The sequence below is a fragment of the Clytia hemisphaerica genome, unplaced genomic scaffold (genome assembly GCF_902728285.1).
Source record: "Clytia hemisphaerica strain Z4C2 unplaced genomic scaffold, Clytia hemisphaerica genome assembly, whole genome shotgun sequence".
Classification (NCBI taxonomy): Eukaryota; Metazoa; Cnidaria; class Hydrozoa; order Leptothecata; family Clytiidae; genus Clytia; species Clytia hemisphaerica.
The window spans coordinates 1800996-1827466 of NW_027103595.1; the positions used below are offsets into that span (position 1 = coordinate 1800996).

General features: G+C 39.8%; 1 protein-coding gene across 1 annotated transcript; it reads left to right on the top strand.

Moving 5' to 3' along the window:
* Nucleotides 1–255: 255 nt before the first annotated feature.
* On the top strand, nt 256–24445 carry LOC136801675 (dynein axonemal heavy chain 10-like). Its single transcript, XM_067058323.1, has 4 exons — nt 256–275; nt 2933–3088; nt 3661–3902; nt 24024–24445. The coding sequence occupies exons 2-4, from the start codon at nt 2992–2994 to the stop codon at nt 24270–24272; spliced, it is 588 nt and encodes a 195-aa protein (XP_066914424.1). The 5' UTR covers nt 256–275; nt 2933–2991; the 3' UTR covers nt 24273–24445.
* The last annotated feature ends 2026 nt before the right edge of the window (nt 24446–26471 follow it).

Below are 26471 nucleotides of genomic sequence, written 5' to 3' on the forward strand. Positions count from 1 at the left end.
TTTTTGATATTTTTAAGTTTAGTTTTCTACTTTTTGTTCTCCTCCTTCATTTTTATTTGTCTGTTTTAAGACTTTTACGTGTTCAGTAGTTTAAGAAATTCTTCCTAATTATACTAGTATTCCTTGGAATTACAAAAAGGTGGCCCATCTCGAATAGCTTGCTAATATGAGGTCTCCATTCTAGCATTGTTTAGTTTTATTATATAATTTAACATAAAACTTTGTATCATATTTACTACTGCAATCATGAAAAATAAAATACTACTACTACTACTGTAAGTATTAGTTTATTTCATTTCATGTTGACGAAAAGGTAGCAACAAAGGCTAATAAAAGTCAACGCTACTTTACAATTAAAAAAGACTAATGTTTTGTTGGCAGCTCATCGTCGCTGCTACCGAGGCTAGATATTGACAGCTTTTGGTTGGCAAAGTTTTTGTTTGTTTTTATCAAGTGAAGGTTATCTGTTCTGGGACTTCCTCTCACACGCCAAATGAAATTAAGATTGGGCATCAACAGATGATGATGAATGATTCATCTTGTAAAATAGGCAGTTGAACTATATTAGCTTTAAAGCTATTACAGATTTGTACACATTTTTCGACTTTAAGAATATATACATTAACATTAACATTAAGATATATAAATCATTAAAACCAATTGATTGGTTATTGATTAAAAAATGTATCAAGTGGGTGAGTCTCTGTTTTATGAGAAATGGAAGTCAATCAAAATTGATCGACCTGCTCAGATGATAACGTCAGTATAATTCCATGTCTCAATGATATGGAACCGAGGCAAACAACAGCAATTACAAAGTTTTAGTTTTAAGGAAAAAAATTTATGCAGTACTGAAGTTGGCCTTAAAATATACTTGAAATCCAAACTTAATTTCCACCAAATTTAGAATATTTCATGTACTTTCCAAATTTGTGCTCTATCGAGCCTTAAAAACAGTTATATACCTTAAAGGAAGAAATTTTGGCGGAAAGAAAATTTGGCGGATTTGGCGGATTTGGCCAAAATCCGCCAAATTAAGTTCCCGCCAAAAATTATTTTTTCCACCATCCGTCAAATTAAATTCCCGCCAAATTTAGTTTTTTCGTCCATCTGCCAAATTAAATTCCCTCTAAAAAACTTTTTCGGCCATCCGCCAAATTAAATTCCCGCCAAAATTTCTTTTTTTAAGGTATTTTTCTTATCTAATATCAATATTTTGCCAAAAATACCCCCACAATGGCTAAAACTGAACTCTTGTTATATTTATTTTCCAAGGCTTTAGCAAAACTAATTGCCTGCCAAAGTTGATTGTGTTTGATTTTGCTTGATTGGGTTAGTATTGTATCTATAATGTCATTAAAGTCTGTCATCTACTGCAAGAGCTTCAAAATCGTCTTGAAAAACACCAGGAACACCAGGAAAAAGACTGAATGGTTCACAAAATGGTGGTGTTTCTGGGAAATGGCATTTTTGCCTGAGTTTAGTGGAGAAAATTGAGAGTTGATTTATGGAAATACCAGGAACACAGGAAATGCTGGAAACACACCACCTCGAGAGGTAAGGTGTTTCTGGTAAAATGTTTTTGCCAAAAACACCCAGAAAACCATGAAAGGTTCAGAAAAGGTGTTTCAGGTAAAAGTGTTTTCAGTGTTTTCGGGACTTTTTTGACATGAAAGGTTCAGGCTAGTACAGAATTTACAGCCAAATTTATCAAAATAGCATATATACCTTGAGCTCTTTTATCTGATTTCGTTTAATTTTGGATATTGTATTGTTGTTTTTTTTTGCTTTATCTACCAGGTGCTAACATCTTAATATCTTTTTAAACAATCAAAGATAATACGCAACTAATCCCACAGTACTTCCCGGTCGTTTAATACGATTATTTCATCTATGAATAATCGAACAATATGCGAAATTTTCGACTCTGGGTCGTCTTGTTTGTTGTTAATTCTATACAACCTCAAGTCGAAGATAGAGAAGACCTTTCGTCATTATTAAGTTCTTTTAAGTTAATCAGTTTGTCAATGAAAATTAAGGCTTCGTGTGGTGTGATTTCCTCCGGGTCAATTTCTTGAACCTCATCTTCACTTTCCAGGTCAGATTTTGGGTTTTCTTCATTTCCAGATTCTTTATTCAAATACTCGCTAACACATTTACTCGCGGAGCTTACTCTCCAGTCAAATGAAATAACTGGCAATAGAACAGGGGAGGTGGCTATGGACTTGAAGTGCCAGTCATTTACTATTTTACTGGCCCAGGAAAGCTTGTCAACTGGGTAAAGGAAAAACTGAATTAAAAGCAAAATTTGGAAGAAAAAAAACAAAAAATGCTTGAAATAAATGGTTTAAAATCACTTATTACTTGTATCTTAATGTCGGAAACTATGTTTTCCTCGGTGTCCGCTAATTGGAGGGGGAAAAACAGGTTTTTGACCATTCCGTGCAAAAATTTGTGTCCGCTAAATTGAGGTGTCTGCTAATTGAGTGTTCGCCTTTTGGAAACTTTTTTATAAGGATTTGACAAGGAAACGGCCGGGGAAAAATATTTTGTCCGCTAATCAGAGGTGTCCGCCTTTTAGAGTGTCCGCTAATTGGAGATTCTACTGTAGTTATTTTATACAAACTGATGTTATCCCTTTTCAACTATCGTATTATCATGTAACACCCATTTACTGTATTCCACGGATTATAAACGACTCCTGTTTCGTCACGTTTTGTAAATTGATTTATTCTAGTTATTCATGATATGCACCATTGCAATGTCTTCCATAGACCGAACAGCTGATTGGTTGAAAGTGACGTATTGACTGATTTTACGTCACAATCAGCTGTTAGGTCCATGATGTAATTTCAGAAGACAATGCAGTGTTGCATATCATGAATTAAGTTGCTCTGCTAGATATTTAGAAACCATGTTTTCCTTACCGCAGGCGGGAAAAACAAGAAACAGCTGGCTGGTTTACGAGCAGAATGTGACCCTGACTTATACATGGAAGTTATCGAAGCTCTTCCCTTGGCGAATACTCCTGACGTTTTTGGTTTACATCCAAATGCTGAAATTGGATACAGCACAACAGCTGCCAAAGGTTTGTTCCTTTCACACAATGTTGTTTCAATCTTAATAATTTTTTTCCCGCCGCTATTAAAAAATGTGCAAAGGTGACAGATTTCTAAATATAGAATAGAGCCTGAGTAATCTTTGATAACAATAATTCGTCTCTCTCCAATCGAAATTTAAAGAATTGAGTAAATGAAATCGTGAGGTGTTTGGTGGTTGAGAAATTGTTTCGAGCTTTACAATTGTTCAATAGCAACTTTGAGTAAGTAATGTCGAGTAAAAGAGTCAAAAAGTAGGTAATCATGGAAGTTCCGTGGTCTGATACACATTTTTTTTATATAAACAAACTATATGAGAACACAAGGCTTCGATATCCAATATATTAAGAATATTTTAAGGCTTTACGCACTCTAAAACGCCAAATATCTTAGAAAATTACAGAAAAATACGCCAAAATGAATGGTGAAAACTTAAGAAGGGTTGAAATTAAGCTTGAAATTCAAAGTTAAAAAGTTAAGAACGTTGGAAGGCTTCAAAAAATTTGAATACTCTTATAAAGAAATGTATATTCACTATCTACCCATCCTTTTCTCTTTCCAGACATGTGGACACAGCTCGTTGAATTACAACCGCAAACAGGTGGAGACAGTGGTGGTAAAAGTCGTGAAGAATTTATTGGTAAGATTGCTGCAGACATACAAGAGAAGTTACCAACACTTTATGACGTGAATGGTTTCAGAAAGAAATTAGGATTAGAGATATCACCAACGACTGTGGTCTTATTACAAGAGTTAGATGTGTTGATCAGGAAAATGGGCACCACCCTGATGAACCTACAAAGGGTAAGTGTTTTGTTTTAGATTGAAAAAGTCTATATTTTACGGCCATGTCGATATCTGTGGGTTGTTCTCTTAGGCCCCGTCACTTTAAACCTAACAAAACACTAAAGAATTGAAAATAAGCGTGGTTTGAACTATTCATGATATGCACCATTGCGATGTCTTCTGACATTACATTACGGAGCCACAAAAGCTGATTGGTTGTGGGTGACTTAGAATTAGTCAATACGTCACTTGCAACCAATCAGCTGTTGGGTCTGTTGATTGCAATGGTGCATATCATGAATAGGGGTATGTGGGTTGTAGCGCTGACGCAAATTTTTTTTCCGTCAGCGGACGTAGACTTGATTTAGCGGCCGTAGACCTGAATTAACGACCGAAGACCTGAATTAAACGGTCGAAGACCTGGATCAACGACTTTAGATAGGCATGAATACCATTTACTTTATTATCTTTATAATTGTAATGTTTGATCTAAAATATAAGAAGCAAATATAGTACATCCAATACCAGGGGCGGTGCGACACCCCTGCAAAACATGCACTCGCAGGGTATGCTCCGGAGTCATTTTTGTCGCAGCTTGTTTTTAGCCTACCCGGAGTTGTTTTTCCGGATCATTCGTTAGTGTCATTAGATTTATTTTACTGACTTAAAGTCCGCGGTAAATATAAGAAAACTGTTTATCAAGTCGCGCTACAGGAAGCGTGAATTCCAGTCTTCATTTTAGATTTTGTGCACAAAACGTTTTGCAGCCCCTGCCCCCTGCAAAATTTTGCAGAAAGACCTGGATGAGGTCAAAATGCAGGGTTTGCCCGGGATTTGATGGCTGTTAGTGACAAAACGTTAAAAGTCAAGACTCGTCAAATGGCTTTAGATGCTTGGAGAAGAAAAAACAGAATAGACAGTCCTGGTTTTATCTATTTTGTCGCAAATTCTGAAGAATTTGAAGCCTGCACATTTCCAATCTTCTCCAAATTCGTCATTTGAGCCCACTGACCTTTTTTGAGCCTGAGGGCTGCCTCAATGTTTGTTTTTCTTCTTATGGTTATCTTCTGAAATCCATTGCAACAAGGAAAGTCAAATCTGTAAGGTATGTGGTATTTTTTTCTATTATTTTTCATGCCTGCATGTTATCAATTATAATCTGATAAGTGCAGGAAAAACTGCTTCCCTTCCCCCTCTTTCTCTACTTATCTGCCTATGGCCTATGACTTAATTTTTGGTAATCAACAAAACTACTTGTTGTGTGTGGTGAGTGAGTGGTGAGTGAGTGGCCAATCATGAAATATTTATAAGATATTTGATCAATCGGGGTACGTAGTTACTGTTTGTTTGGCCAATCACTCTGGCTAAGAAAAGGTTGACGACAGGAGATGAATTTGTGGCAATTTAAGAGGCAAAAGGACAACCAACCTATTGTGGTTTTATTTTGAAATAAGAGAAAAAAAATAACATTGAAAATTTTGTGATTCTGACCTTGACACCCTGCCTAATGTTTTTAATATGTTTTGGCCGGTTAAAAATTTTTTCTGGGGAGAGAAAAAGAGCTAGGTGTGGGTTTTTCGCACACTATTTTGAGGTACACAAACAGATTGTATTTGACTATGTTTAGTTTGCGGGCCAGCACCTGCCAGTCAAGTACTGGTCATAAAAACTGCACGACAATCTTAAAAATGATTTCTCTATTTTGTTTTAGTTCTCTTCCAAATGGAAATTGCCTGTACAGTTCCATTTCTCTCCATCTTGTGGGCAACAATTCTTTGATGGATACACTTCGATGCCTTGCACATGTGCAGAACTTTTCCTGAATTGTAAGTATTATTCTCAGAACCAAAAAAACCCATCCAAGAAGTTTAGTAGATTGGCTCAGTCATGAAGCATTGCGGTTGGCGGTTAGCAACAGTCAGCCGGTTATTATATAAGATTAATTTCATTGGTTGTCCAGTTGTGGTTTGACTTAAATTTTGATGTTTTGTGTTTGTTAAATATGTAGGTGTAGCTTGCAAAGATCATAATTCCCCCTCTTCATTATATACTTTCAGGTTAGTTGCCATCATACTGTCCAGTATCCCCTAGATCAATGGATTATTTTGCAGCTTCACGTGGTTGGTACGAAATTTTTGTAAACACTGACAAAGTCTGCTAATAAGATGAGTGAAACCATATTTAACTTAAAGGAAACAACAGAATGGAATAATTCAATCAAAATGATGATGTGTACCTAACATTTAGTTTCTTGGAAGTTTTTGGATTCAAAATTTTCCCTTTATATATATAGTATAACATTTATAACACAACAACTGAATTTTGATACCAAACATAAAACATGCTGCATTATGTACATAATGAATAAATGAGTTTCTGATGACATGGTTTGTTTTCTATTCGGATTGGGGGTTATTTACCCCTGGTACAGGATTCCCTGCTTGATTTGGCAAACAGTTCCAAACGAGACACCAGAATGGGGCTAGACTACAATTTCAAGATGAACCAACTAGAGATTTCAGCTTCAGTACAAATTCTAGTTTTGGATACTTTAATGCATCACATTAGTCAATTTTCTAATGAAATACTCTTTTCTTGAGCAGTCTGAATAAAATAGTTTTGCTCTTTTTCTCTGAATTTTCATTTGAAATGGCAAAAGGCTTTTATTATTAATCTGCTTGAAATTATTTAAGTCACCTTTTGGCAGCAATAAGATAAATAGATTTGACATAATAAGAATCAAAATTATATTAAAAATTTTTAGTCAGTTTGGTAAATATTATTATTATTGTTATTGCTATCATCACGATCAGATAAAGATTTTTGTATAATTTATAATCTTTTGTGTGCTATTGTATTATTTTGCTATCATTTTTCACTTTTTTGTGTAAAGTTCAAAAAGTTCTTTAAAAAATGCATGATAGTTATAATTTTTGTCATTGATATAATGAATTGCCAAACTGCCAAATTGCCTTTTTCTATCCTTAATTTTTTCCATATTTTAGAAGCCACTCTTTTTTTGGTTCTTGAAACACTTTAACCCAAAAAACCAACTTAGTTTTACCAGCTTCATTTTGTGTTTAAATGAAATGAATTTGAATCCTTTATCTCTCGTTCATGGTACATTGGGCATAAAAAGGTGGCTGTTTTAGCCAATCTAGAGGGTCGAAATTCAAAAATTTTCTGGCCCGTCGGGCCCAACCATGGTGGGCCCTCCTTAGACACTATACATAGCTGAATCACTATATATAGCTGAACCTTTTTTGCAGAGTATCCTAAAAATCCTAGATACGCCCCTGAATACCTAACTAAATATAACTCTCTATCTCCCTCCCCCCTGAAAGTCCAAAACAAAAAGCTATATAGGGCATGTACCCATAAAATATACACATTAATGTCCGTCTAAAGTGATGAAGAGAACATGGTCTCAAGTCTATATACATTTATACATGTTTGCGTAGGGTTAGGGTATCGTAGTTCGCCCAATGAATGCCCAATATAAAGCAACATATCAACAGCTCTGAGAAATGTCGAGCAGGGTATCTTAATAGTTCGCCCTGTGATGACATTATATATGTGTCATAGAGTCATGAAAGTATCACCATGACGTTGAAAGCAAAATTAGCAGGGTATCTTAATAGTTCGCCCTGTGATGACATCATTATGTGTCATAGAGTCATGAAAGTATCACCATGACGTTGAAAGCAAAATTAGCAGGGTATCTTAATAGTTCGCCCTGTGATGACATCATTATGTGTCATAGAGTCATGAAAGTATATAACCATGACGTTTGGGGAAAGATGAACAGGGTATCTTAATAGTTCGCCCTGTGATTAATAATATGTAAATCGTACTATACAGTTCAAGTACTCATTTCAGCTCATAGTCGCTCAAGTGTCCAGGGACCTTTTTAATACGTTGAGATCTCCTGGGTTCTTGCGTTGAGCTTTGAGCTTTTTGACCAGAGCGTGGAGGAGCATTGTATGTTGTAACTCCTGATGGTGAGCCATAAGATACGGACGGTGTTGATTGAGCAGGCTTTGTTGATTGTTGGACGACTGGTGTAGTTGGTTGAAGATCTGACCGTTGGATACGTGGTGGTATAACTTCCTTCATTGGTGGTGCAGATGATGTTTGATGTTCGTCGTTCTTCACCGCCACAGGGGCAGCAGTTTTGTCCAGTCCCAAATGTGAGGGATGATTGAGAGGGACTGGACGAGTTTGTGATGGAGATGGAATTATGGGATGAGTTGTGAACGGCTGTGGTATGAGAGGTGTAAAATGAGATGGGATTTGGAGGGAAGTGTCCTGGGGCATGACAGGGGTGAAGCGCCTCAGAAACTTCCTGTTGCGGAGAGTGACTCTCCCTGATCCATCCACTTTGACAGCGTATTGGTCGAACTGCCTCACTTCAATGATTGTGCCGGTCCTATCCCATTTGCGGGGGCTCTTGCCAACTTGATTCTGGATACGCACATGATCTCCAACCTTCAGTGGTGGTAGAGGACGGGTCCCGATGGCGAGGCGTTCAGCGATCTTGAGATGACGGTGTCGGAGGGCTTCTTCTCGCCTTTGGAGGGAGTCTTGCCAGGTTGGATGCGGACGATACTTTCCAGGTAGGATAGGTACAGGCGATCGAGTAGGATGGCCAAAGATACATGTAGCAGGTGAGATGCGTGTGTCTGGCTGTGGTGTGTTTCTGTAGACGAGCATAGCTTTTTGGAAAGCGTCAGTGTCGAGGTTCCCATTGGCATCTGTGTTGCCCACAATCATGCGCTTCACGGTCTTGACACCAATTTCAGCACGGCTGTTGCTGTGAGGGAAGGCTGTTGACGATATACGTTGTCTGACTCCCCACGATTTAAGGAAGGATTCTGTAGATCTTGAGGTGAATTCCGGGCCGCCATCAGATGCAAGCTCCTCAGGGATACCGTAGGTAACAAACGAGCGATGTAGGCTATCAATCAAACCGCTGCTTCCATCTCTTGCACGGTCTACGATGGGCCAGTTTGAGTAGCGATCAACGGATACAAGATAGTATTTCCCCATGTAGTAGAAGAAGTCGGAGCAAAGGTACTGAAATGGGTATTCCGGTGTTGGTGGGGTAGTTGGGGGCATGCTTGGCTGAGAGGGTGCCATTACATCGCATTGGTGACATCTAGAACGTCGTTGTTTGATGGATTTTGTGATACCCGGCCAAAATACTGCAGATTCTGCGTGAGCGATCATCGAGTTGGTACCTTGATGGGCCGAGTGGAGGTTGTCGAGGATGACATTCCGAAGACTTGGTGGGATGACGATTCTGTCTTTGTAGATAACGACACCATCCAGTGTGGATAGGTCGGATCGGTATTGGTGATATGGGCGAAGCGCTTCTGGCAGTTCTTCCAACGATTGGATGAACCCGGATTCAATGAGTTCTGTGAGCTGGATCATGCTTTTGTCGCTTGAGGTGGTTTCTTTGATCATATCCCACGTTACTGAGTTGCATGTGGTGGTGATAGCAGCAATGGATTGGATTAGGAGGCCTTCTTCGTCTGCGAGTGTTGAGGTTGGCCGGCTGATGTTATTCGACGGTAAGACTTGATGGACTTTCGGTGGTAGTAGCTCAGTGGATGATATAGAAAAGATGTCATCAGGTAGGTGCATCTTGGCAGGTGATTTGGATCCGCTTGGATGTCTGGACATGGTGTCGGAGACGCAGTTCTTTCTGCCGGGAATGTAGCACATCTTGAATCGGTATCGAAGGGTCTTTTCTTTCAAGTTACGTAAACGACCATTGGTGATCTTTTCGAGTGAGCGATCGGAGAAAACACCAAGCAAAGGTTTGTGGTCCACTGCAACAATCAGGTCGTCACAGCCTAATACGAAGTGTCTGGCCTTGTTTAGTGCATCAGCTACTGCGAGGGCTTCACCTTCGATGGGGGCGTAGCGGGATTCAGCAGCGTGGGTGAATCGGCTGCCAACAAGCACAACCTTCCAACCAGTGTTGCAGCAGAATGGTTTGATGTCCGGACAGACGCAGTGTTTCTGGAACAGCCAATAACCAATGCCGGATTTTGACCAATCGGTGGCAAGGCAGGTTGGTTTCTTCTTATCGAATATGCGAACGCCATTCTCGATTTCTGATACAATTTTACGTTTGGATTCATTGAAGATTCCTTGCAATTCATCACTCCATTGGAACTTGGTCTTTGGTGTTAGCAATGATCGAAATGGTTCCATGAAGGCTGTCATGCTGAAGGTGTACGTAACTTGATTGACAAGACCAAACCGTTATATATTTATGCGTACGTCGGTTAAGTTCTTTGGTGTTGGGAAGTCCATGATTGCTCTGATCTTTTTGTTAGGACGGACAGAGGTGAGTGAGATTTCAAAACCCGCAAACTCGACCGTATCAGCTCCAAATTCAAACTTGTCAGGATTTAGGATGATGCCATTGCGAGCACAAAGGTCAAGCCACTTTGCTGTTTGGTGAAAGCTTTCCTCCAAGTTATCTGCCCATAGCAAAGAATCATCAATGACCTTGATTTTGTTCGGGAAGTCACTGGCTATTTCATCGAAACGTCTTGTGTAACCATCTCCCGATGAGATGTAGCCTTGCGGCGCTGTGCGATATCGGTAACGGCCCCAAGGGGTGATGAAGGTAGTAAGGTGTTTGTCTTCTTCACAGAGAGGGACACTATGGTATCCGTTCCAAGCGTCCGTGACGGTTTTCTTGACGTGGTGGGGCACTGAACGTACTTGATGAAATGGAGCCTGGGTATGATGAGTCTCCCGTGTTGCGCAAGCATTCAGTGCTTGGAAATCTACAGTACGTCGAGGTTCTCCATTCTTCTTGGCACATACCACCATTCGATGGCACCAAGTCACAGGTTCTCCGATGGGTACTTTTTCGAGGACACCAAGCAGTACATCCCGGTCCAGGTCAGCCTTGACTTTTTCTTGCCAGTGGAATGGCACGGGGATTGGAGAGTGATGAGCTGACTGCTGACTCATCAATCTGGAGTGAGAGCGGGGGTCCAGTCATCATTGGTAGAGGTTGGTGCTCACACGTGTTGAAGGTGCTGGACTTGTAGTGATCTAGCAGGTAGTCCTGTAACTTCTGGCGACTCTCGTCTGTTGCAGGGCATGGAAGATGATTGGGAAGTGCAGGTGGTGGTTCACGTCTTGAGCAGTCACAATCCACGGTCACTGGCGTTGAAGATTGCTCAGGGTGGTTTAGAAAATCTGTTGTCAACTTCAGAACGTCTGTCGATGCCACCTCGTGATATTTGTTGGCAATGGCTGGAAAGTTGTTAGGGATAATTCCCAAGTCAATGCAGGCTGCTTTGCTGATGAAGAACTGGTTGGTTTCGTTAGTGACGTATACCAGTTGCCTTGTCTCCAACGTGTCAGTATAGTTGGTCGAACCTTTGACTTTCAGGATGATTGCACCAAGTACTTTGATAGGGTTACCATTGGCGGCTCGCATTTCCATCGAGACTGGTAGGAGGTCTGACTTTGATAATCCAAGCTTCTGTACATATCTGAAACCGATCAAGCAGCTCTGGCAACCGGTGTCGGCCATAGCAGGGATGGTGATGGTCTTCTCTGGGTGGTTCTTGATTGGTTCGTAGCCAAGTTGACCATAGCTGTCATCATCTATCATAATCGTGACATCCAGGTACGGTTGGGAGCTGGACCGACGTTTCTCCCACTTCTTAGAGGATTTGTTGTAGACGTGGTGACTTGCTGGCTTTTTCGATTGTCGTATTGCACATAGCTCGTTGAAGGTTGCCTCTTGATCTTGGTTGTCGAAGACTGCACCTTGACTTTCCGGTTCAGGCTTCTTTGGTTTTGCTGGCTTGTCTTTACTCCTGCATACGTTCTCGAAGTGGTGAGGGCGATTGCAATGAGCACAGATATGGTTGTATGCTGGGCAGGTTGTTTTCCGCTGCTTGGCAGTTGATTTGGAACCATGACCCTTTTTTCCACAGTAGGTGCATATGATCGGATCGGTTGCTCTGCTTTTTCTGTAAGTGCTGCGTATGTGTTAGCCGAAGCTAACAAAACTGTCCTGGGGGTTCAGAATTAAATAGAGAGCAATAGAATGTGCTTTTTATAGATTTTTACTACAATGTCCTAAGTTCATAATGTCTAGTTCCATATTAAAAATTCCTCTCCATTAAATAGTTGCGGCTAGATACAAAGAATAACCTTCAGCATAATGCCGAAGGTGGGCCGTATTTCATATAGCTGCCTGACAACCCTTTCCTAAACGAAGCGATTCTCCGCAATCGTTGAAAAATAAAAAAATTTCTAATAAAAATAAGATGCTACAATCTTTTGTTTGTTTTTTGGTATAAAAAATCCTAATCAAAATAAAATACTACAATCTTTTGTTTGTTTTTTAAGTATGAAAAATTCTAATTAAAATAAAATGCTACAATCTTTTGTTTGTTTTGTGTTTATTTTTTGAAAATTCTACTTCTTGATAAAATAAAATACTACTTATGTATGAAAATGTAAAAAGAAAAGAGATGAACGTGGGAGTCTGAGTTCATCATCGAAAGACATGTATACGATAGGTTAATTCGCCGTGTTGAAGACTGATGCCTTCATGTTGGTTTTGGGAGTACTTGTTCACCAACCCAAACGAGTAAAACAATCAACACTACTGTTTGTGTAACGCTTTGCTGTGGTTGCTGATTGATTTCATTCCCAAAGTTAAGACATTCGATGCGTATCACCGAATTGCCGATTTCACTGAAGCGCGATTTCATCTAACGGTAAGTGCAAATTTTGTTATGTTTCGGTATTTGTGAATCTTTTAAAATTTAGAGTTCTATTATGTTTGCTTTGCCACGTGGTGTCGTTCTCTACGGATTCTCTTTTTTATAAATTCGATGACGACATTTGATGGATGTTCTGGTACTGATGTTTGGTCCTGAAGTCCAGGTAACTTTTAATACTTCACCAAAGTTGAAGGTTTTCTGTAGTATATCCGGTATGTTGACTTCCATGATAGAAATTGCTTGAGTGTTTGACGCAATTACTCTTCCGGATCTTGCTCCGATTGTGGTGATGCCCGTTGAGTACTTGGTAGAATTCATATCGATGGTCTTCAGATTGCTGCATGCCATAGCTGAGGTCTCCTTTGTGACTGTCGTAGTTGGAGTCTCGTTTGTGGTCGTCATGGCTACTCGCATTGTCATGGCGGCTACAGTTACGAGCCATAGTGATAATAGTCCGATCATTAGCTTCTTGATTGACTTGTTATATACGAATGGACCTTTAACGAACAACTTGGGATGCTTGAACTTTGAAGGGTTCACCCGTGCCACTCCTTTCTTCGTCTGGATGTTCTCATTCGGCAGGTTCACAACCGCTTTGATTCTCTTCAAGAAATCTAGACCAAGTACTAGGTTGAATTCCACGTTGCTTGACACATACACTTCATGGAGCCAACTTTGACTTCCTATGGCCAATGGGAGGATAGTCGACCCTACTATCTCCACTGTGGATCCAGTTATTGATTTTACTGTACCAAAGTCTCTCGTGTCATCTGTCATCATGAATGGTTCCACGTTGCATTGGTCCCACATTTCCTTTTTGATGAAGGATATAGGGCTGCCTGTATCGATTAAAGCTTCTAGTTTGATTGGCATGTTCCCCAACAATGCTGTTGCCGTCACCAACATCCCGTCATTTGTGCTTCCATTGATGATGTGCTTTACTGGAGTTTTCTTCCTGTTTTCGCTTGTTGCCTCTTCTGGATTTCAGACTTCGAGGTGGAAGCTCTGGTGGCTGATCTTTTGGAATTTTTCCTTTTTCTTCCTTTCAGTAGCATTCTGGCTCGTTCCTGGCATACTTGATATGTATCTCTCGACTTCTTTTCGAACATACTCTTGGATTATTCCCATTAGTACCAAATCCGATTTGATGTCGTGATTTGCGGGGGTAGTTATGTTCGACATTTCAACATTATTCCCAGTAACTCCTTTTGCTTGCAGCTCATTTCTGTACTTGAACAGCAAGAAGAGTAGGATGAGTCCCACGACGATTATGAGTCCCATCATGACCCATTTGTTGAAGATTTTGGCAATGCCTTCAGCAGCACTGTCAATTAATTCGCTTCCTGCGTCTCCGACTGCATGGATTAGTTCACTTCCCGCTCCGCCCACAGCCTTTACAGTGTCTATTAATCCCTTACCGAGGGCAGATATGACTTGGCTGGGAGATTCTGATAGGAAGTTTCCAAGTCCGTACGTGATAGCTGTTAAGATGTCTGGCTTGTGGGGTGTTTCTTGATTTGCTTTCATCCTTGCCACTTCTTCTGTGATTTCCGCTAATTCACTGACGGCTCCGTAGACTCGAGACATGATTTCGGATATGGTTACTGGTGGAAGATGGAACTTTTCTTCTAGTATGATATCCTCGTGATCCCCTATGATGTCTTGGATGACATCTTGTGACTGAAAATCCTCCAGAGATTTCAATAGGGATTGTGTCTTTCGGATTGTGCCATTCCTGCTTATTCTGAAGGAGGATTGTTCGTTATCCACCACGAATAGAGCATCGCGTCTCGCGCATGGGATTGTTGGGCTTTCATTCACCACTTGCCTTGTCGAGAGCACCAAGAATTCTGAGAATGGCGAATCCTGAGAATGTGTGCCATTAACACTGTCCTTCTGTTCTTCAGTTCCACTCCCATTCGAGATTCTGCGGATGGGAAAATGTAAGTAACAAGTGTTATTATACTGTCTTGACCACCAGATTTCGACTGCTTCCTTGATTTCCATACACTCTCTCAACATGATTGCGTCTCCCATTAGTTTAACAATGACGTTTTGACCACTACGGATCCATTCATTTGCTGCAGAGGGGAAATGATTAGTTATCCAATGGTAAAGTTTGTTTTGACCAGCTTGAAGATTGCATGTTCTTCGCATGTCTTCTAAAAGGTGATGTTTGTGATTGATGAGTGCATTAAAAATATGTCCTTGTACTATTGGAAGTGTCGAAGTGGTGCTGGCTTTCGTGGCAAATTTCCTTACTTTAGTTAGCGAATGTATCTTCGTTTCAGGTGGCAATTCTTTCGATGTCACCACAAAACCATTGTCAATTTGGATGATGTATGGTTCCAGTAGGTGCTTTATGGAGAAATGTTCACTTTTATAGAACGTCTTCTGTGCAAGTTTGTCTTCTCTCCACTCGTATGCTGCTGAAACGTGTCCGGCCAGTCCTAGCTCAGGAATCGATATGAAGTTTTCTGCTTGTAGAACAGGTAATACTTTCATCAATTGAAAATCATGATTATCATGCTTGAGCTGATAGTAGAGGATAAGTGTTGTTGTGTCTTCCGTATTGTTATATACTGGTGTACAATAAGCTGCTGGCATTGGCGGAACATACTTGATGCCAGTGTTTTTGGGTTCTTTCCCGGCCTCTAGCTTTATTACAGTTCCAAAGTCTGATTCAGTGTTCATGTTTCCACAACTCGTGTTTGCAAAATAACTCATTTGTAGTTTCGAGTCACTGCCCGTGATGTACGCTGTTTGAATTTCAAATTCGTAGAAATAGTGCCACAATATCTTGCCAACGGGACAAGTGTCACGATACCATATACCTTTATCGTCTTTCCTCCTGACCACCGGAGGAATAAGTGTGCGCACTCTGTATGTCGAGCCATAACTTTGAAATTTATACGGGAAAGACATATCCACATTGTTTGTATCTCCGAAGATTGCTTGCCGGATCCATTGGTCGCACTGTATTGGATTCACTGGTAGATACGTGCTACCTTTCCAGTTTCTGGCGTTCCCATTCTTCACTCTTGACTTTCCGTTGCAATTTTCCTTTACTTCGATTGCCCTGCATATGTAAGTGAAGAAGTGAGTGGTCTCGGGTTGGAATTTGTATATCTTGTGGTCCTTCACGTTCACTTCAGTGGCGTCGTTATTCAGGTTGTCACAGGAGTCGATTGTTTGAGGTGCATATACTCCTAATATTTTGCTTTGTTTACAGTCGAACAACTTCAGTTTCGGTGAAACATCTTCGGTGCTATTGTTCGTAGCTGTTTCATTGTGATTGTCTTTTATTGTCGTTTTGTTCGTAATGTTTGTTTCGGCATTCACGACAGCAATGCCAAAAGTGATGAAGATTAAAAACTTCTGCATTCTTGTTTTAATCTTTTTTCAATGTTTGTGCCTTCTGCATAAGTTTCTCTTATGAAGAATTCGTTTGTACAATTTTCTATTCTTTTTCATTTCAGGATGGCTGCCATTCAAATGCATGTGAATAGATGCAACATTTCATCATTCATATTATCATTAATAATTTACGATTGATGGTGTTTTCCATATAAGGTAATTAAATTCATTTTGTTTTAAAGTTCTTCCAGTATTGTTCAATTATCTCTTTAGGAATATTCTCTTCAGGTTCCCAAGAATTTTCTTCTTTTTCGTAGTTTAGCCATTTCACCAGGAATTTGGTTCCCTTTTTGTTCCTTTTGTGTTTGATCAATTTCTCCACCAAGTAGTAGTCTTCTGGTAGTTGTTCCTCATGATCGTGTTGAATTTCGGCTTCTCTTGCTGTTTCTATGTCATTTTCTGACTCTTGGAGTTCGTCGCTTGCTACTCCATTTTGGGTTTGTCTCGTCTTTGTGTTTTGCTCTTCCTCCAGCTTCTTCCAAGGCTTCATGCGTTCGTAGTGAACACGAGCTGGAGTATCTTTTCCTCTCTTTTTTACTTGATACAGGGGATGATTCTCTTTGAAAACTGTGTACGGACCTTCCCATTTTGGAGCTAGCTTTCTTGACAAGTTTTTGGTTCTCCTCTGTATTGTGATGTACACTTCATCTCCAATACTGTGTCTATTGGCATTCTTTACTGATCGCAAGCGTGAATATTCCTTGCTGTCCGCTAAGTTTGTTTTCACTTGCTGATGCAAATCTTCCAGTTTATTCTTGAGGTGAGGTATTGGTTGGGAGTTTGGTGGTTCTCCACATCTCTCGTAATAGGTAACTCGGTTGGTTGGTGAGCGATCCTTCCGAAGAGAATTTCAAATGGCGAAACTTTCCTTGTTTTGTTGACGGAGGACCGATACGCGAACAACACCAGTGGAAGTCTTACATCCCAATTTCTTTGGTTCGTATCTATCAGCGTAGATAATGAATCTGCGATCACTTTGTTGAATCTTTCGACTTGACCATTAGATTTCGGTGAGTATGGTGCTGTCTGTAGTTTCTTTATTCCGAGTAATCTGCAAACTTCTTTCATTAGGTTGCTGACAAAGTTTGTTCCACAGTCCGACAAGATTGTTGTCGGAGTTGAAAATCTTGCGATGACTTCGTTGACCAAAAGTGATGCGATTATGGGGGTTTCAGTAGTTGGCACTGCAAAACACTCGGGCCATCCACTAAAACGATCAACGAATGAGACAATGTATCTGTTACCAGCGTGCGTTTCCACGTAAGGTCCAAGGACGTCACAGGAAATGTCTCTCCAGGGTGCTGTAGCTTTCAGAGGGTACAATTCAGATATTTTCTTTCTTCCTTTGTAGATCACACATTTCTCACATTCCTTGACCTTCAACATTTCTGATACTCCATCTGCATCTCTGTTCTTCAACCCTGGCTTGTAAATGATTTGGAAGCTGAATTGTTGAAGATACAGGTACCATCTAGCCAGTTTCGATGTTAAGTCCTTTACATTGAAGAGGTGAACCAATGCTTGGTGGTCGGTGTGAACAGTGAATTTGTTACCTTCCAGGACGAAATAGTGTGTTTTGATTGCATGCAACATTGCTAAGCATTCCTTTTCGGTGACCGTGTAGTTGCATTCTGCCTTGTTTAATTTTCTACCACCATAGAAAATTGGGTGTTCTTTTCCATCTTGGCCAATCTGTGTAAGCACGTGGCCGATTGCTGTACCTGACGCGTCTGTGTTCAGGTTGAATTCCTTGGTGAAGTCTGGATAGGCCAAAAGTGGAGGATGTAGGAGTGTTACGATCAGCATCTCATACCTATCTTGAAGGTCTGTGCTCCATTGGAATTGTACATCTTGCCGCAACATATCGTACATCGGCTTTGTTATCTTGGAATGATCTTTGATGAATCGTCGATAATACGCGATGAGTCCTAGTACGGATTGCAACTCCTTTTTGTTTGAGGGAGGCGTCTTGTTTTGCAATGGCACCAGGTTGGTTGGCGCAGGCAAAATTCCTTCTCTGCATACTATGTGACCAAGGAATTTCAGCGAATCTTTTCCAAAATGACATTTGGAGCTTTTGGCTGTCAAACCTGCGTTTTGTAAAAGCTCGAAGACTTCTCGCAAGTGCCCAAGATGCTCCTCAAATGTTTTACTGAAAACCACAATGTCATCAATAAATATGAGAACGCAACGTCCTCTGACCTTTTTCAGCACATCCTCCAGCAGCTTCTCGAACGTACCCGATGCTCCTTGCAAACCAAATGGCATCCTGACATATTCGAAAAGGCCAACGTGACAGCTGAAAGCGGTTAACGGTATGGGCGATTTTTCCATTTTCACTTGATGAAATCCAGACATCAGATCCATTGTCGAGAAGAACTTTACTCCATGCAAGGCTGCTAAAATATCGGACGTGTTCGGGATAGGATAAGCGAATTTCTTGGACGCTGCATTGATCTTTCGATAGTCAACACACATTCTCCAACCTCCTCCGGCTTTTCCAACCAAAACAATTGGGCTGCTGAATTCTGAATTGCTTTCCCGTATGATGCCTTTACGCAGCAAATCCTGAACTTGATTCTCGATCTCTTTCCTTTTGAAAGGTCCAACACGGTATGGTTGTTGTCGGATGGGAGTTGGGTCCAATAATTCTATCTTGTGCTCGATTCTGTCTGTTGAGCCAAGTGGCTGCGAAGCATCTGGAAATAAGCCACTGAATTCCTCGACGAGGTCTGCGATCTGCTTCTCTTGAACGTCGGTTAAACAGCTTGACTTTGGCACCAAGGTTGGCTTGATTTCATTGTGCGGTGGTAAACTGGTATCACTGTTGTCTTCTTCTGCATACCCAACTGGTGCGGAGGCTTTGAATTCAATCTTTTCATCTGAAATATTTGTAATTACAAAGATAGCGTTATTGGCTGACACCGGATTCTTCCCCATGGAAGTGAACACTTTTATGCTAATTTCCTTAGCAAGAGTCGTCAAGTTGCTTTTGTGGGATCCATTAAAGTCTGCATGGAATTGCTTGCTTTCCCCCGGTAAAATGTGCAACATTTCATCGTCTGTTTCATGGGAAACAATGTCGAAATTTATTTCTTTTGTATGTCCTTGCGCGTTAATAGTTAGTTTGCGCTGATGGAAGTTTACCGTAATGCCGTGATCACTCAAGAAATCAATGCCCAAAATTGCTTCAGTAGCAATGTTTTCAAGGACCAGAAACTTGTGACTTATTAAAATGTTACGTCCGATTCCAAGTTCCAAGTTTATGAATCCTTTCGTAAGAAGTGTCGTGCCCGATGCACTCATCAATGTGATTTTCGATCTTCCATCAATACTCCTTTTAAGTTTTTTCATCATATTAACACTGATGATAGAGACCAATGATCCACTGTCAATCAAAAATTTTATGTTTAAACTTCCAACAGAAACTTCAAGCATTGGAAGGCCTAGTCACTTTGTAGTATCCTCCTGGTGTTGATTCTTGGAACGACAAAAATTTGAAATGTGTCCATTTTTTCCGCACGTATGGTATGTGATATTCCTGTATCGTTTGGTGCGACATTCTGCCTCTACATGTCCCTTTCTCTTGCAGAAGGTGCAAGTCTTGCCGTTGCTGCGGTCTTTCGTTATTGAATTTAGTGATGATTTGACATTTTTGGTGATCTTCTTTAGCTGTTCGATCTGTCTTGTCATTGCCACTGGATCGAAGTCATTGTTGTCCATGACCTTGGAATGGGAAATACTTCTTCCATTGTTCATTAACAGCTGGCGTACCATGTCCATTAATTCGCCATCCCGCTGGTTCGGTCGTTCAAGTGCGTTCTTGAGCTGAATGAAACGTACAGCATCGTTGTACGTTTTTGGCTGCTTCATCTGAAGCCGGTAGGCGAGTTCTGGCCTAAGATTTGCGGTGAGAATGTCTATCTTTGTGGTGTCAGGTGTTCCGAGCTCTGCAAACGATAACTCGAGTCTCTCCAAGAAACTTTCAAGATCTTCACTTCCTTGTCGCTGCGTGTATAGGATAGCACGGTGCTTCGCAATATCTTCTGGCGAACAAAATTGATTTGTTATACGCTCTTTACATTGTTTGTAGTTCTTCTGGGTTTCCAGAGGAATGGTGTCGTAGAAGGTCAGTGCTCTCTTCACCAGACAATTTGGTAAAATTAGAGCCTTTTGCAGCTCTGTCCATTCATTCAAAAGAGCATACCTCTCATATTTGTTGAAGAATTGTTTTATGGTGAGCTTTCTGTCACCAAAGCATGGCAGATCAGCTATTCTGGTGCTGAGGTGTGGACGATGGTCGATTGGTTGCGTTTGCTTCTGCCTTTGGTCAGCCATCATTTTCTCGAATGCTGCCACGAGTCCTTCCAATTCACTTCCAGTACCGATTGGATTGACATGTCTTTCAACTTTCGGACTGTGTTTGCTTTCGGCAACTTGCTGGATTGAGTCAATCTTGTCACCGTCGTCCCCTCTTGGAAATAGATAATATTCATCTTCTTTGAGACCATTTAACTTGTTTCCTGTCTGGCTGCTGTCCATAACTGTTTTTATGGTTATTGGTACTTGGAAAGCCTTCTTTCTGTGATCCCTTTTTGAGGATGGATGTTGGAACGATATCTTTGTTGACTCAGGGGTGTACAGCAAAGTTGAATTTTCAGCTGACGATCCTCCTATTGATAACGGTGTGTTTGACTGTTCCTTTTCAGCTTCTTCGTCTTCTTCGATTGAAGATAAGCTTGTTTTTGACTCGTTTTCTTCTTCTGCTGAGTAATCTGCTTCGTCTGGCACAGAGGTTAATCTTTTTCCTTTTCGAAACCACCTCTTACTCATTTTTTAGATATCACTTCTTGTATGATTGAATGCTTGTTTTAAAGCGTTTGTTTGTTTGAATCTGTCTATTTGTTTAGAAACAATTGCTTTGTTATCTAATCTATGTTGAGATAATTTCTCCATTGTTTATGTTTACCTCATCTTGGGTACGATTTGGCTGATCTGTTTGTTTATCATTTGGCTCCTGTGCTGCATTGCTTGTTGCTTTGTTTTGGGTTATTACTTCATTCTCTTTGAAGTTTAGCTTTACATTTCTCAAATCTCTTTCTGCATTAATTATAATTGTTAATTTCGCTTAGCGAAGTATTACGATAGCCTTTCGCGGTGGCGGCGGCGGTGTCCTCGGAAAAAAAATTAGAAAACGAAAGTACTCGATACGGTGGACGAACTTACTAAATTTAACTTACACTTTACACGTTCGTTTAGCCACGGACGATTTTCGCGCGTTTTTATAGTGGTCCGATAACTGTGGAGATAATAAATTACATCAAGCCTTTTTGACGACTGTATTATTAGCTCCACAGTTTGGAGCGTACGGCTCCATAACTTTCTACATTTTTGTAAACATTCATCGTGAGAACTTTTTAATCATTAATGGCTGCTTTTGAAACTTGCTGCTGCTGTATCAATTTTTATCATGTTTTCTTGTCTTGCCTTTTGTAGAGTATTTAAAGAGGTTTATTATTCGTTTACTACTAAGTATTTTATGTTTGTGTAGTTACTGAATGCACCAATAAATTGATAATGCTCAGTAAGTAGAATAAAAAGAGTTACTTTTTCACAACAACAACATAAAACCCTGCCTCTTCTTCACTAAAACTACGAACAGCGCAGGTATGATATTTTTTTCCTTTTTTCACCAGATAGTAATGTGTTAATAGTGAAACCAGTTGTGACAAACAGTCAGTTTTAGCAAGTATTCTTTAGAAGTTAATTGAAATTCAGCGATCATTTTCGTAATCGAACTGTCAAACTACTGTGAGATCGGGTAACTTGCGTCAGTGGAGGCTAATGCATAGCCCCTCAAATGAAGTTAAATGGTAGCGTAGAGCTTTGAGCAGAGCTGTGCAGTTCTTTTGTTTTGAAATTTTGATGGCTATATGTAAGTTTCCCTCTACTGATGCAAGTTATACCCGACTTCACTGGGACTTCACAGTATCCATCGAAATCAAACATAGCTGTTCGATTACCGAACCTTATTTGGTAAGAAATTTTTTTGATTAGTTTGATGACAGTTTTTTTATCCGATGAAGTTTGATCGGTGTTCGATGGGTTTGGTAAGTAAGTTTTTCCAGCTTTTCCTCCCCAATGGGATGATAGATATTGCCCTGCTCTTTATGGTTTAGCGTGGGCGTCTGCTAATAAGCCGTCGGAATGTAAAAAAGAATGAGCAACAAGGTAATAAATCAAACTAATCGAGCTTCAATCAAACTTCACCGATCTTGATACACCTTTTGCTAATCTGGATTTTCATTTTGATATATAAAAAACTCCAGTGGTACCGTTGTTTTGTATAAGATTCCCATTTCTGTACTAAGATTCTTGTTGCTTTTCTGGAATCTTTCCCCTATATATTTTTTACGGGATAACCAGCAAGAGATTGGGGAGGGTTTGTTTAATGGGATGCATTTTAAATAGTTACCGTCAACTGCTCTAACTTAGGACTATCTGTCAAAGCATGGGACGGCAATTCGGCCACCATTTCACCAAACCTCCAAAGTCATTTGATTTGAGTTAAGGAACGGCGTATTAAAAAATACAGGATTTCTCTTTCGATTTTACAGTAAGTGAAAATACAGACCAGATATGCAACAGTCCCATGTTTCGGCCAATCGTCTCAAGTTAGAGCAGTTGACGGTACAAAGGAGTCATTGTTGTGATTTGCTAGAAGGGCCATTAATCGATTACGTATAATATTGATTCTTTTACTGTTTTTAGCACTTACTACTTTCACTTGTGTGTAAACATTTATTTTATGATTTTGTAAGGTTTACGGTCAACCTAGAAATAATTAATTAAATAATTTTAAGGGTCTATTACAGCATCAGAAGAATAATAAATTGTATTACTTTATAAGTGAGGTCTAAGTCAATTTGTATCTGGTGGGAAAATTTGAGTAACAGTGGTAAATAAATCTTGACCGAAGTCTGTATCCTTAAGTTACAAGCTTTTCTTAATATATTTTCATATGGATTATTGCATATTGAGATTTTGGAAATTTTCGGCAAAAATAGCCAAATTTTAATCTCAAGGAGTATTATTTCTTTAAAGCTTATAAAGTTGGCTAGTTTTTACCCTGCTATTTTCTAGTCCAGAAGCTGGAGCTCAACAACTCAACTGTTTTTTTGCCTACGATTTTGATGGTGGTGCGCCATCATTCATATCAAAAAGTGAAGATAGTATACAACAGATTTTTCTGACAAGCCATTTTCTCAATTTTAGAAAATTCTACTGTTTATAGAAAGAAGTTGATAAACTTTGCCCAAGTGAAGCACAAAATGAAGTTTCTGGCATCAAAGAATGAAAAGTTCTTTTTTTCTTCTTCATTTTCAAAGAATTTTAAAATTCATTTTCTCAAGTTTATTACAGTTCTCTGAATTATTCTTCTGAATTGAAAGATTTTTTTACGCTTATATATAAAAAGGAATTTTTTAGTCGCATTTTTTTAGGAATCTTTTTGTTCTTAATGGATTGAGATTTTTCATAAGAAAACAGGGTATTTACGACCTGTAATACAATGTGTATTTTTTGTGTAACGCTTCATTCAAAATATATGATGCATAATGCTGATCGTTTATGTTCAAATATTATGCGAAATTTTCGACTTTAAGTCGTCTTGTTTCATTTGTGTTTGTCTCCATGGAAACGATAACTGGCTTCTCCTGAAGCTAGCTGCCTTCAAGTTTTACATATAACTGATTCGCTGGGGGTTTTACCTTGACCCCAGTTTCCATGATATTTTTATATATATCCTTTTCTATCAATTTCAGCGGTAGCTAATTTGCCTGTACGTCGTAATTGTACATGGCTATTATTTTACCTTTTCCTTGGCTTCCGCTTTTATACTGTATTGATAGCTCTGCTGTTAACTTTCTTTATAATGTTTATTCAGGTGAACGTGAATATGAAGCAAAGACTCTCGAATATAGGGCCCTTCCGAAAGAATTTATTTCAATATCCTTGCCACCAGCGATCGCTCTCCGTCAAGGTGATCTGCTGTCCTTTGCAAATCGAATATGACGTACGTGTGAACTGTTTCGATATGGTATTGTCAATTACTGCATGCATCCGTGGTACCGAGACACCAGAGCACGACTTACAACCATCTACAGCCAACGCGCTGTATTACTTTTATAAATAAACTGTTATGTTTTCTCCGATTTGTCACGCGTTTTTCCATTTTTGTTTATAGTTTTGTAAATATACTTTTCTGATTTGTCACATGTGTTTCCATTTTATTTATTGTTTCTGCTGCCATATTCTTCCGATAGCATCATATGTTTGTGTATTAACTTCACATAGCCAATTTTAAAACTGCTCCTTGTATCATTCTCTATGATTCATATACTTCGTCGTGACCCTGACGCGGGGAGCTACAGGGTACTGTCCTTGCTCAAGGGAGCCCTGGAGCATGTTATAGTCTTGCTCATGACATTTCCATTGATTAAATTCCCATCAATCAAATTCTGACTACCTTTGAAGGTGCCAGTCTTCCATTTATAAACTTAAGTTCTCTTTATGTAACTCTCGGTTCCCCAGAACAGTACAACGGTCCAAGACCCATTAAGGATCTCGGTAGAACCTCCACTTGTTAGCCGAAGCTAACAAAACTGTCCTGGGGGTTCAGAATTAAATAGAGAGTAATAGAATGTGCTTTTTATAGATTTTTACTACAATGTCCTAAGTTCATAATGTCTAGTTCCATATTAAAAATTCCTCTCCATTAAATAGTTGCGGCTAGATACAAAGAATAACCTTCAGCATAATGCCGAAGGTGGGCCGTATTTCATATAGCTGCCTGACAGTATGCCATTGTTTTCATGCTGTTGAAGGAGTTTTGTTGCAGAGCGTTTCCCACTTTCTCTAGCCTCAATAAAGTGGAGGACCTCGTCCAGAGTCATATCTTGGTTCGTTTGACCCAGTAAGTCCAGTTGGATATCAGAGTCCTCAATCCCTCTAATTATAACGTCTCTGAGAATTGGCTCTGTGTAATCAACTTTATGGTCGCAGTCAGGGCAATCTATCGAGTATTTGCAGACATTGGCTTGACCTCTTAGGCGAGCACAGAAGGATCGAATCGGTTCATCACGGTCTTGAGTAGAGTTGTTAAGTTGGACTCTTGCAATCATTGTGTTTTCATCCCTCACAGCTAATGACTTTATAGCTGCAAGTACGTCCTCTTCTAATTTGGTAGACAAACTTCCAACAGTGGATCTTGTAAGATCCTTTCGTAGTTCATCATTACAACACTCTAACAATTGTAGGACTTTCTCCTTTCCGGTGACTTTAGTTGCAGCAACGTATTCAGTCCATCTGGTGGTGAAATACTGCCATTCTTCGCTTGTGCCGGCTGATGAGATTGTTGGCCTCTTGACTCTCTCCACTTTAGCAGCACTCTGTTGATTGGGTGAGCCGGTGTGGGTAGCCGTGATGAGGGTTGCAACAATCGTGGCATCTAGGTCAGGGGTGACGTAATCACAAGATTCGATTGGGCATACAGCAGGCATCTTTGTTGAGCAACCAAATGATATCAATTCAAAAGATCAAACATAGATAGGCATGAATACCATTTACTTTATTATCTTTATAATTGTAATGTTTGATCTAAAATATAAGAAGCAAAATCTTACATCCAATACCTAACTAAATATAACTCTCTAGACTAGACGCCTTAAATTACTTGGCCATTGCTTACGGGCTTAAAGATATCTTTGTTTTAATGACTGTATTTTCGTTATAGTAGATTGCCCGAAATATCAAAGATTATATAACTATAAAGTTTTATCAATCTCATAATATTTTAGGCACTAGCCGGTGAAGTTGGTATGGACAATGGGCTTTTCCAGAAAAAAACCGTATACCCCCTGTTGAGGAGGTCCATTTCCGTTCCAAGGGGGTAAGGTTTGATATGTGCCGGAATTCCATAGAGATACAAAAAACTGTCAAAAATTACTGGAATTCCATGGGGGTAGCCTTTTAAATCCTACTAAAATTCAGAATTCCAGAGGGAGGGTAAACCTGAAATTGCCTGGAATTCCAGAGGGTTACAGCATTTCCAGCCACAAAATGATGGACCTCCTCAACAGGGGTATACGGTTTTTTTCTGGAAAAGCCCAATGAGCTAGACGATGTCGCTCGTGCTCTTTTCAACGGACAAATTCCACCGAGTTGGCGAAAACTTGCTCCTGCGACGCTCAAAAATTTGGGTGGTTGGATGGAACATTTTATGCGAAGAAATGAACAATATACTTCATGGGTAAGTCAGCCAGTTTTTTAACCTAACGGAAGGATGAAGCTTATATGTACCCAAGAAATAACGTTCATACTCTAAGTCTAAGTA